Here is a 13,398-nt window from a genome sequence, read left to right as displayed (position 1 = left end):
CCATTAAGATGACAGGTACTATAATTAGGAAGTAGTTTAATAATCGCCATTCCCTTACCACGACCCCTAAACCATCCGTATTCTGAAACCACATACTTCCAAAACCTAATTATGAATTTTTTCCTAATTATGAATTTTTTTAAAGTTTATTTAAGTTTATATGTCACATATACAGTTGACCAAAATGTCATTTGGAGAGATTCCACAGAAATGTAAACCACACATAACTAAAATGTATTTAATTTTCCAAAGAAATGTGTATGTAAATCATTGGCAATTTCCATAGGAAAGTATGACAAATTAGAGATTGCACGCCCTAATACATTTACATGTGTATTTATGCACATGACATTAAAATTGGCAAGATTCTTTAAATAAAGATTATTTATTTATTTGAGAGAGAGAAAGTGTCTGAGCAGAGGGAGGGGCAAATGGTGAGAATTTTAGGCAGACTCCCCACTGAGCCTGACACAAGGCTCGATTTCAGGACCCTGAGATCAAGACCTGAGCCAAAACCAAGAGTTGGATGCTTGGCAGACTGAGCCACCCAGGCGCCCCCTGGCAAGACTTTTTTTTTTTTTTTTTTTTTTTAGATTTTATTTATTTATTTGACAGACATTGGCGATCACAAGTAGGAGGAGAGGCAGGAGGGGAAGCAGGCTCCCTGCTGAGCAGAGAGCCCAATGCCTGGGATCATGACCTGAGCTGAAGGCAGAGGCTCAACCCACTGAGCCACCCAGGTGCACCATGGCAAGGCTCTTTAGAGAAAAAAAAATTAAAGGTACCTCATGGAAGCATGGGAAGTTCTCTCCTTGCTATCATGTAAGTTAAATGTTTCTTTAAGATTGATCTTTAGTAAATAGTATCACTTTTATATCACTTTAATTCCCTGTAATATTGCTATATTCATTTTGTTGACTAGCTAAGGATTTTTGTATCTTTCATGTACTCCTATCTTTTAAATGTGAATTATAAAAACATGAATTATAAAAGAATATCAACTGATTTAGCTTAAAAACTATAAAAATTCCAACATGTAAAATAAAGCTGTAAAACCACAACAGCTGGTATCAGCAGTCTTTATACTTTGGAACATTACCCAACCTCAGTTTTCTCTTGCATTTGAACAAGCTTAACAGTGCCATCTGTACCAGATGGTTTCCCACCATTAATAAATCAGACACAGCAGCAATTCAAGAACCCCCAAAATGGCAAAATCCTGAGACTATCCACTACTTCTTTCTTAAAGCACTAAGAAACCAGTGCTGCTTATTATTTTAAATTGCAATAAATGAATAAACTCGGTAAAGCTACTAGGTACTTTCTAAAGAAAATTTCATGTTAAAAAATATATATATATATTTGAAGTGGCGGGGGGGTGGGAGGTTGGGGTACCAGGTGGTGGGTATTATAGAGGGCACGGCTTGCATGGAGCACTGGGTGTGGTGAAAAAATAATGAATACTGTTTTTCTGAAAATAAATAAATTGGAAAAAAAACAAAAACAAACAAAAAAATATATATATATATTGAATTAAAAACAATTAGTTAAGACCTTTGAAGAATATGTACTTGTGCATCAGCTCAAAAAAGTGCTTTCCTGAAACTGCACAAGCCTAAAATAACTTCTCCACACACAGCTCAGACGCACGGCGTGGGTGTTTCTGTCATGTGGTAACAGGCTGTGCTGGTGCAAGACAAAAACTCCGACTTCACTCTGAGAACAGCTTTAGTTGTATTAACTCTTCATTGTGTTGTGATATAAACATGGAATCATTCATTTCAGACGGAAACTATCACGTAATAACATATGGCAACTTTAGGAGCACATGTCTTTCGAGGGTTGAAGTCATTTCAGGTCAGTAAATAACTACACTTGAACAGAAACACACTTCAATTCAACAAACCTCACCCAGGAACTCCTTCCAGATCCTTTCCATGCAGGACTCTATGTGTTTCTCTACAAGTGTGTAAGGAGGAAAAAAGCAAGGAGAGGTAGGATCAGGGCACAGAACCTCTCTACTTGCCTATCGTTGTGAGTAGTAAATGCTCTCAGAAAAGTTGGGCTTTTGCATTAGGAACAAAAAAGTGGGAAAGGGCTCTTTTTTCAGGAAGCAGTAAGGCACTGCTCTTCAGGGTCTGGCTCCAGAGTCCAATGGGCTGGGTTTGGCTCACGGCTCCACCACTTACCAGCTCTGAGACTGGTAAGTTTCTCAATCCTTCAAAGCTCACTTTTCCAGATAATTTGGGTAAAACCTGCAGGGCAGGGCCTGACACACTGCAGATATCAATACACATTCCTGTTCATCAGAAAACCCAAAGAAGAAATGCAGGTGGCAAGCGGGAAGCTGGAGCCCAGAAAAGGTGTGCAAGGACGGCAAGTTCCGAAATCAAGGAGGAAGAGGGGGCCAGGCAGGTTTTCGAGCCTGAGACAGACTTCCGGGGCCACGTGGGCAGCACCCTCCGGCCGCCACAGCTCTCCAAACGCACTCCCTGTCTCTGTGCCTCACTCCCACTCCCTCACCTCCGCTTCCTGCTCCTCACTTCGAACTCTACCCTGTGTGACAGCAATCCTGCCATGGCCTGGAAGACAGGAAGGCCGACGCCCAGTCGCTGGGTCAGTGGCAGGAAGTCCCTTATCCTACTCAGGAAGAAAAAATATGCATTTTACCCTAGAAACATTACTGCATGCAGTAAAATCTACATTAGTAAAATCTACACTCATACATCTCTTATTAGGTACATAATGATTTCAAAAGGCATTTATGTATGGGCTATTTTTAAGAGCTGATAGTCACCTTGTACAAGGCAATGTATTCACATTATAGACCCCTGTGTTTGAAACAAACGTGGAATACACAATCTGCTGGTAAACTAGAGACCCTAAGCAAATATATTTTCAAAATGTAAAGATTATTTCCAGACATTAAAAATTTAAAAAAAATACTTACTGTAATTTTTATAGCTTTGTTCAACACATTTACCCATTCTACTAGGTCTTGCTGATCATTAGCTTGTAGGAAGTATTTCCTCATCCCTGCATTCATAACTGTTGAGAGAAAAAATAAACTACAACACACGAAATTTCACACTTGTTACCTCTAAATTTGTATTTGCAGCTACTTTCTGAAAAACCATGCTAGGTGCAATACTGTGACTCTCTTGAATTTGAGAAGATCATATGTAATAATGCTTTTATCACTCAGTAACATAGGTAAACCTCTTATCTTTAATGGCCATGTTTTCCATGAAATTGAAATTGGGATGGACATTTGGGCTATTTCTAATTTTTTAAAATCATATAAATTATCCCAATGAAACATCATGTATATTTATCTTTCCATACTTGGGTTACCAGTCCTATAGGATAAATTTCTTAACACAGATGTGTTGGGTCAAAGGGAATTCACCTTTAAAATTTTGATAGGTATTGGGAACTTGTCTTCCCAAAAGGTTGAACCCATTTACATTCCTAACAACGGTGTATGCAAAGGCCTGTTTTGTCTAGTGACCCACACCAGTCTTGACTATTAGCACCTATGCTAGTGAGAGCCCTTGTATTCAGCCCCAGGACTCTAGGATATTGGAGCTACAGTCTGTAGACAATATTTCCTACAACCCCTTGCCAGCTCGGGCCATGCTCTGCTAATGGGAGGTACTGAAGGGAGACTAGAAGGTGTGAGGGAGGTGGGAGAGGGCACTTGCTCCTAAGTTCCTGCTACCACTGTTCTTCCACCAGCAGCAACACACGCTAGCTACTGCTCAGACGCTTCCACTACTCTCTCTGCCAGCCCTGCAGATTCCCCAGACAGCCCTCACTAGCTCCATCCTGGTCCCCTTTCTAAGTCCTAGGTTCAGATGATACTACTACCTCTTCCCCTTTCATTTCTCCAGCCAGGTGGGTGAGCGTGGCCTTATACAGTTCCTAATGCCTAGGTTTCTTCAGCATTCCCCTTTGTGCTCTTCCAGCCTTCCAACAGATGAGTAACCAATTCCTCAAAACACATACCCCGGGGTTTGAAATACCTAGTGCAGACTGTTTTCCTGACTGGACCCTCACAAACAGAGCAGTCTTTGGCTACCTAATTGGTGAATAATCACATCTTGTTTAAATGTGAATTTCTTTGATTATTGAGACAAATTAGTTTTTTATGTTTCTTGGCCATTAGAATTTGTTTTCTGAGTTTTCTTTTCTTTACCCATATTTCTCCTAAGTGTTCACTTACTTTGTGTTGACTTGGAGAGCTTTTGTATTAATCATTTCTATTTTATTTCAAGTTCTTTTTCCCAGTCTGTCATTTGCCTTTTCACTTTGCCCATGGTATCTTTTATCGAACAGGAATATTCTACCAATCTTTTCTTTTTCCTGTAATGACTTGAGCTTTCACATATTTGAAAATCTCCCCAACTCAAGGTTATAAAAATAAACACCTTGATATTTTCAGCACTCTTTTATATCTATGTCTTTATATCTAAAATCTTAATACATTTGGAACTCTTTGTACAATTTAACTTACATACACCTGTTTAGTGACTATCTATTTGCATGAAGCAAAGCATACCAGCATACACAGTTATCTACCAACTATCCCTGTCAACCCTTGAATTAAAGCTTATTAATTGTATTTCATGTGCATTCACTTTTAAAAACATAAATATCATTCTAGGAGCTAATGCACTTCAACAGCTACACTGCTGCAATTCTGAACTATAAAAACAACTTCCAAAGTTATTTCTCAAATGCACAGGACTTTAAAATTAGAACTGAGACCAAGACACTAAACCAGAGCTTCCTTGAACTGAGAGGAGAATCCGAGCAAGGAAGTCAGAAGTCCCTTGGGAAGTGCCGTACGACAATTGGTCTGGAAATTAAAGAAATTTAGAGCACTGTGAGTCAGTTCTTTTATATCTTACTAGAGACTGGAGAAATTCTAAATGCTATAAGCATAAACTAAGATAAATGAGTAGCACAGTAGGATATGTTAACACGCCGCTTTTATTTTTAATTTTTAACAATTGGCAAAGCACCCTTTTATAATCCTGTTACAACTCGGGCTGAGGCTGAGTTTCCCCTACCTCCCCCCCAATGGCTTCTTCCTTCAACACTGTTCCAGGAATCTGCCCAGATCATCCGAAGAGTGAAAATCTGAGCACTTGGTACTACACTCTACCTGCTATAAAACAAGTGATTAATACATCTATTTTTGAATGAATAACATTTATATGAGGACTTCTTTTAAGGGAAAAGAGGCAAATACACCTCTCAAAAAGATTCTTAGCAAACCCTACACTCCAAACAAAAATTCAGGTGCTATATTATTGTATATAGTGCACGGCAGGAAGAGGCATAATGATATGATCGGAGGGAAAAAAATCAGGGCCTGGAGTCACTCAGACCTGACCAGCTCATGCACTCGACTAACAATGTCATCTTGCAAAAACCCATGCAATTTCTCTGAGCCCCGTTTTCTTCATCGATGAAATGGATGCAACCCACCCATTCATTGAGGGGTGGAGGCGAGAGATGTAAAGAAACTAGGACAGTACTTGGGACAAAACAGAGATCATCCTCTTCATCATTATCATCTGGAGATTTCCAAGTAAGAACGCACTGTGGAAAATGTAAAGCAAATTATTGGGAAGGGGCATATTAACAACGCTGGGAGGGAGGTGGGGACAGAGAAAGAACAAACACCAGAATAAAACAGAACTACACAAAAGCCGTAAGTTGCCACACTTTTAAATCAAGGACTTCACAGTGTAAGATGGCTCCAAACCAGACGCTGGTGTTCCCACTACCTCTTCACTTCAATACTTCTTTATTTTATTTCAAATCTTTTCTTTTTTTTTTTTAAGATTATTTATTTACTTATTTGACAGATAGAAAGAGCACAAGTAGGCAGAGCAGCAGGCAGAGGGAGAGGGAGAAGCAGGCTCCCCACTGAGCAGGGAGCCTCTTGTGGGACTTGATTCCAGGACTCTGGGATCATGACCTGACCTAAAGGCAGCCGCTTCACCGACTGAGCCACCCAGGAGCCCCTTCATTTCAAATCTTCACCATCGAAGTGAACATACTGGATGCTCATGCAAACATGAGCCTGACTGCAAACAAATGTCATCTCACAACCCAGGAGCAACCTGAGTTATGGTTCGAATGCGGTTCGAATGCGGTTCCGGACCACATGGTGATGCGACCCTTTCCACGTGCCTTCCTTGTCAGTGTCTCTCTTCCCTCTGTTCTTTCTCTGTCCTCTTCCCATAGTCAGATGGCAGACTTCCTTAAAGGAACCTCTAATTTTCTCATTTCTCTCCTCACATCTTTGTCTCTGCTCTACTTTTAGATTTTGACTTTTTCTTTTGAGTTTTGCCATTGTCTTATGTCCCTTCTCCTATTTGACAATTCTCTCTCCTCAAATGTCATGTAATCTTGGGCTGTCTATTCATACTTTCAAAAACAAGGTACTAAAAAACTGATTGGAAGCTCTCCTGAAGATTTGTAGGGTTGCTAACTGCTGGACTTCACTATACAACATACTCCTCTAGTAGAAATGCCCAGATGTCGGTACCTATAGCTCTCCTGTCTAGGGTAAGCAGACTCCCATCCCACTGCGCCTGGCTGCCCAGTGCTCCAGGACTGGACACAGGAAATGGGCAGATCTTCACTTAGTCCTCCTATCTTCAGTTTCATGCCTCAACCCTCTCCTACTCCCCAAGCACAGAGCGTATTTCTTTTTTTTTTCCTTTTAAGTTTTTACTTATTTAGTCATGTCTATACCATCATGGGACTCGAACTCATGACCCCAAGATCAAGAGTCATGTGCTCCTCCGACAGAGCCAGCCAGGCACCCTTCACTGATTCTATTTCTAAAGACAGTACACACGCCATTTCTTGCTGGGATGGTGGAAGGGCGGCTGCCTAAGCCAGATGGAAGCAGGGACCAGAGGCTGTCCCTGACACAGACATTCAAACGTAGTCCCTGCTTTCAGTCCCTCCTCTTGCTGACTTCCCAGAGAGCACCCAGAACCTAGCTCCAGCTGGAGTTGGCGTGGGGGGCAGGACCCTGACCGGCCAGCTCTTCACTGGCTTTTGCTGTGACCTGCTAAGTTATTTTACATTCCTCCGTGCACTTCCCATCTGTCTATGCTGCAGATTACAGGATGTCTGCCAGGTTCATCAAAGATGATTGGAGTGTTTCTTGTCCTCACTTGTTTTTGAGCAATCTGAGATGGAATAACGGCAGGAGAGTCTTTATGTTGCCATTCTGAATGGAAGTTATGGCCTCTGCCTACTTCTCTGAAGGCTAGCATTTTAAGAATCTCTTTTCTATCCCCTCTAATAGTAAAGACTAACAAACTACTGGCAAAACAAAACTCTTAATCTTTGACTCCAAGTAAAATCACCCATTCTAAATACTCCAGTAACTGAACCTCACATCTATTACTATATAATCCTATTCCTTCAAACCACGGGTTTGAGATTTACATTAAAGACTTTCAGGAGTATAGGCTTTACACATTCTAAAACACAAAGTACTCTGTTACTCGACTTGCCCCCACTAGCTTTTCACTCACAAACTCTGAGGTATTTTCCTATTTAGTAGCCAAAATTATAAATTTGTAATAAAAACATAAATTTTTTTTAGTTTCTTAATGGTGATAAAAGCCTTACAGAGAGGGGCGCCTGGGTGGCTCAGTAGGCTGGGGCCTCTGCCTTCGGCTCAGGTCATGATCCCAGAGTCCTAGGATTGAGCCCCGCATCGGGCTCTCTGCTCGTCAGGGAGCCGGCTTCCCTTTCTCTCTCTCTGCCTGCCTCTCTGCCTACTTGTGAACTCTGTCAAGTAAATAAATAAAATCTTTAAAAAAAAAATTTAAAAAGTCTTACAGAGGATTCTCTGAACAGCTACCTTACATCCTGCTCATACGCTGCTCTCTTGCTGGATGTACATGACCGCCATGAGCTGTTATCCCTAACACGATGCCTAAAGAAGAAACCTGCCCTTTACAAGCAAAAGAGAACAAGGAACATTAACATCAACTCTACCACAAGAAGCATCTACTCTCACGTAAAGCACGCCAGTCGGCCACTCTGAAATATCTTCCCATCACTAGGTTCCACGAACATGCTGAGGGCACACCAGTTCCCCGAGCTTCAACTACGACCCGCTATCATCGCAGGTTCCAAACTCCCCCATTCCTGATCTTCAGGCTCTATCCAGTCCTCGATTATTACCACCACCACATTTCCATTTGTTGTTTCCCCACAACATCAAACTCCTCACGGAACATTTTACCCCACCCAGCTCTCCCTGACCCCTCATTTCTTTACTAGAAGTGAACCTACCAGAAACCTCTCTCTTCCCGCACATCCAGGCACCAAGTCCCTTCACGTCTCCGGCTAGCGATGTATGTCCTTCCTTCCACAGCCACCACCCAGAGTCAGTCCCTTAAGGACTGTAGTTTGGGAGCCACTGAACTAATCCACCTGCATCAAAACTCTATCCATGCAAAAAACTTCCTTCACCTTATGTCAGCTTTCTAGATGCTAATTTCTCACCGCTTGTTTACACACACACACACACACATGCACAAGCACATCATCTGTCAACATGTTATACCCGGACTCCCGCCTGCCCTTTTACTTTTTGGTCGGCCGCCATCCGTTCCCGGCAGCTCCCCGGAGTGTTCCGGTGCCCAGAGACGCCACGCTCTTCTCCCGTGCATGTCTCTGTCTCTGTGATCCCAACCCCCTGTCTCCCCCATGGCAGAGGATGATCAAGGGTAGTTGGCCACTGACTCCAGGGTCTCCTCACCCAGTGTGGTGGCTTCCCTTGACCCCCCAGTGAGGATGTGAAGCTCGTCTGTGGTTCTGGAACAGCTTGTACACTCCTTTCTCTGCTGACGGCGATAAATGCGATGATAGTGCCAGCTACAGTGTCTGTGAGACAAGGAGCCTGTGAGGCTCTGAAGGGCGACGACTGCTTCTTATTGCTCTCCCAGCCCCAGGGCCAAGCAGTGTGCACACACTAGACATTCACTGCTTGCTTCACACATTCACTATTTGGATCAGACACCCTCGACTACCTCCACCCCCAAACTATAAACTCCTCAGCACCCACAAGCTGAAAATCAAATCCTTTCCATTATTTACACATTTATGATAGAATAATACAAGGTAGAAAGTGAAGAATTACTGGAAGTCTTGCTGGCGGTGATCGCGACACACGGTAGCTAATGGCCACATCCAAACAAGGGAGAGGCGCTGGGACTGGGCCGGACACAGGAAAGAGGCTTCAGGGGCAGGCGAGTTTTATTTCTTCACCTGGATGGTGGTTTCAAGGGAATTTCCCTTAGAATCATCCATTAACCCATAGGTTTGTGTTGTGTGGTTTTCGGGGACTGTTTTCTTTTACAGCATTATGTAATTAGATTAGCCAAACTTGAGTTAACAAACATACAGAAAATGGCTACTTACCAAAACAGAACTCAGCCTTTGGCCTTAGCTTAGTTGCATCGCTAACCTAACAAAAAAGAGAAAAGTGTCACTCTCTTCTTCATATGCTAGATAACCAACTTTAAAAGCTGCATGAACGTGCACATGTGTGATTTCCCAATAATAACATGTATTTAGCAAACAGATCTAAAATTAAACTTTTATGGCTACTGAGAAAGAACTGCCAATTAAACACAGAATACGGCTCCCAACTGTGAGATGTTTAAAACAAACGATACTTCCATGTTCTTTCTGAATATTTACTCAAAGGAAATGTGAAGAAGTTGAAAGTAAACCATTAAAGAACACACAGAAAAATTCATAGTTTAACATAATTTTCAAAATCCCCTCAGAATACTCTATAGAAACTATGAATTCCTTCCAAATTGCATATTTCTAAATTAGCTGTGAACCTTTAGAGATAATGACTATGGGTAAGGGGGAGACTGTAATTAACCAAGCCCCAAAATCCAGAAGGTATTAATCTGCAATGAGGAAACAAAACCAAAACGGCACTGGATCCTCTTGTACGTGAGAACACCTTGGGATAATGGGGTCACGCTGCTCAATGCAACAACTAGCTGCACCTGGTCACCGTTACCCCCCTCCCCCTGGAATGAAGTAGCCTCTGAGAAGCCCATTCATGGCTATCACCACCTGCTGCCCAGTGAGATCTCCTTGCAGCATCTGTTTTGTACCTCCAAAAGGAATTCTAAGTCTGGGGTTCCTGACTGATCCCAACTCCAAATTCACAGCTCTGAGTCACACTGGAATTTGTTCCAGGAATAAATTCTGGAAAAGGGAGGCATATCTAACGCAGAGTACAAACTGTACAATTCAACCTTCGGGAAAGCTGTGGGACAGAGATTAAAGTCAACAGAAGTGCACAGAGAAAGTTATATTTTAAAAGGGGAACAGAGGAGTTGGGAGGCAGATGGCCAGTCAGGCTTACTTGCTTAGTTAATACTTTATTTTTTTTTCCAATTTATTTATTTTCAGAAAAACAGTATTCATTATTTTTTCACCACACCCAGTGGTCCATGCAAGCCGTGCCCTCTCTAATACCCACCACCTGGTACCCCAACCTCCCACCCCCCACGCCACTTCAAACCCCTCAGATTGTTTTTCAGAGTCCATAGTCTCTCATGGTTCACCTCCCCTTCCAATTTACCCAAAAGCTAATACTTTACTTTTAAAAAGAGCTCCCATTTTTAAAAAGACCAGGCAACAAATGACTGAAAAGATACAAGCATATCGGCAATCTCTCCCTCAACTGCCTATTCCTCATCACTGCACTGAGAGTCAACAACCCCTGGCGGCATCCTTACAGCACAGCACACTTACGCTGCAGGCCAGCAAGAAGACGGGGGGCCTACAGTTTATTTCGCAGTAGAATTTTATGCTTTCTAATAATAATCACTATAGAATTTAAACTCAAGGTACCTTAAGGCATTTATAAAATGTCTTAATTTACAGGGACAACTGAGGTATATTTTAAAAATATTCGTCTTTTGCAAATTAAATAATATGGTTTTAATTAAATAATAATAAAATGTTGCTCTTTAAATATGTAACCTTTTTGTGCACGGGCTGATTCTTTTTGTTGTTGTCAACTAGAACAATATTGAGAACAAAGTACTTTGTCTATAAAACTGTACTTTAAACAGAAGCACACTTGTAAACCTGTCTTCTGTTAAAGACCTTTGCTAAGAAATTCCAATACATGCTTAATAGTATGCACACGCATATGACTCCATGCTACTCTTCACATCTCCTAACTTAAGTCGTCTACAAATATTATTTTGTATAAAAACTCCAGAGGTTTAGGTCCTCAACGTCTATCTCGGTTCCCAAAACACTGATAAAATCAAGAGGGGGAAATACCTGAAAATACCAAACCTAAATTTTTTAAAAGAAAAACAGTATTACAAAAATTCCAGAAATATCAACAATAAGAAAAGAGAAATTAGAAGAAACAAGGTGAAATGAAGGAAAAACCATTGTTTCCTCATTAAGATGGTTCTTACTTTCTTCAAAATAAAACAAAAATAAAAAGTCAAAAGTAATGGGATTAAAAGTTGGAAACAGTTTAAATAAATACAGACTCAGAAAACATCTTCAGGTTTCCCAAAGATAGAACCTGTTAACTCATCTTTGTCCTTGTGATGCCCTTCCAAAGTCCTGATGGCCCAATCACAGAAGTTAATGTTAACTTTTGCAATTTGCCACATACTCTTCCGAATTTTATAAAAGAACTTCCTACCTGTAGTGAGCAGGTACAATTTTCAACATGGTATGACCCCAAACCTCATCACTAAATGACACAGAAAGGAAGCTGCTCTTTGATTATTCATACTCTCATTCCAAGGAATTTTAATTCAGGCATAAATATGAAACAATACAGAAAAACTACCTTTGAAATGTAGGTAAGTTTAATGGCTCCCACACGTGATGATCCAGAAGGTAAGTTCTGGAAACAAATTATTAATATATAATTAAAATCCAACATTATTAATTTATTTTATATTATAATGTTCTAAACGTACTAGAAAAAGTTAAGAAATTCGATTTTTTAATATCACATTTTACAAATCAACTTTTTTAGTTCAAGTATTTACTAATCAAGTTGACAGTTGGATAACAAAACCAAACTCTATTTTGTTCCACCCATAATGCATTCTATAACTAAAAGGCTATTTTTATCATTGTGGCCAAACTTTTCGTTAAAAGCCATAAACACAGGGTTGTAACACGGTATCATATAGGGTTGTAGTAGAAAACAGTGGTTTGGGAACTTGAACCGAGAACCTAACTATATAGGACCTAAATTTAAAAAGTAGCAAATAATTTATACTGTTAAGAATTTGAACCATTAACAAAGGTTTGTGAGCATTCTGTAATCAAATCAAAATTGTACTTTAATATATCATGTATTATAATAAACTGGATGGATTAGAGAGGGGGAAGATGGAGGCAGGAACACCAGATAAGAGAGTCTGGAAAAAAATAATAAAAGAATATAAAGGAAAACTCCGACAGAATATTTTAAAAGTAAAATTAAAACAATGTTAACATTGAAAGCTTCCTCCACTACAGATTAACCAAGATCAACATTTTAACTAACTTTATGATCATGTACATTAAGAAGAAAACCTTTGACTCTGCTTTATGAATGATTAGGAGGTACCTTTCTCAGACCTCTCTAAAAGCTTACTGGAAACAATTAATTATATGAAAGCCGAGACATTTCAAAGACTTAATTAAGATTCCCAAACATAATTACTGGTTATTGCTGACAGGGACAGATCATTTCAAAATTTACACTCCTATGTAAACTGCATTATGTTTTGCTTTAAACTATATACTACATTCAAGCTTCTAAATATAAACCATAAATATGTATATAAAATAACATAATTTTTAAGGTATACTGTTAAATTGTGTTCTTATATAAAATGTTTTACATTAAGAGGTTGCTTTGTTGTTGTTTTTAAATTTTGGATTAGTCAATGAAATGTTAAAATGCCTTCAAGACCTCCTAACTACTAAGTGATTTTTTAAAAAATACTACTAACCTTCCATTCAGAAGTGTTATTTTTCTTTTAAATCCTCCAAAAATTTAATCTTTTAACTAGCTTAATACAGTTCTAAGCCCTGTATGAGGAAGAAAAATGAGAAGTATGTCATGGCCACATGACATGAAGGGTCATAGATTAAACAGTGGCACAGTATAGGGAAATGTAAGTAGCTAAGAGATAAAGAATATTCAAAATACCAAGTTTCTATGGATCAGTGAGATTATTGCCAAGTTCGACTACAAAAAAGTAGGTTTCAAAATCTGTTCCCTGAAAGTGAACAAGAAATAATCAACTAGTGACTTTTAAAATAAAAAGGGAAATGAGCCATTTT

The 13,398-nt window shown here is 40.0% G+C and overlaps 1 protein-coding gene across 5 annotated transcripts in view; it reads right to left on the bottom strand.

The window, feature by feature from the left end:
- Nucleotides 1-13,398, bottom strand: part of PLEKHA1 (pleckstrin homology domain containing A1) — a 55,493-nt gene that overhangs the window by 24,108 nt on the left and 17,987 nt on the right. For 3 of the 5 annotated variants that reach the window (XM_044240663.1, XM_044240664.1, XM_044240665.1), the window contains exons 3-5: nucleotides 11,903-11,959; nucleotides 9,472-9,517; nucleotides 2,951-3,048 (exon numbers count right to left, since the gene is read on the bottom strand). In XM_044240663.1, coding sequence (XP_044096598.1) covers nucleotides 2,951-3,048; nucleotides 9,472-9,517; nucleotides 11,903-11,959 — 201 coding nt within the window. Of the gene's footprint in view, nucleotides 1-2,950; nucleotides 3,049-8,809; nucleotides 8,935-9,471; nucleotides 9,518-11,902; nucleotides 11,960-13,398 lie in introns of those variants that run through there. The other 2 variants (XM_044240667.1, XM_044240666.1) reach the window with 2 other exon arrangements.

This window comes from Neovison vison, chromosome 2, assembly GCF_020171115.1.
Source record: "Neovison vison isolate M4711 chromosome 2, ASM_NN_V1, whole genome shotgun sequence".
Taxonomy (NCBI): Eukaryota; Metazoa; Chordata; class Mammalia; order Carnivora; family Mustelidae; genus Neogale; species Neogale vison.
The sequence above is the reverse complement of the archived record's forward strand: the minus strand, read 5'-3'. Positions and strand labels throughout refer to the sequence as shown.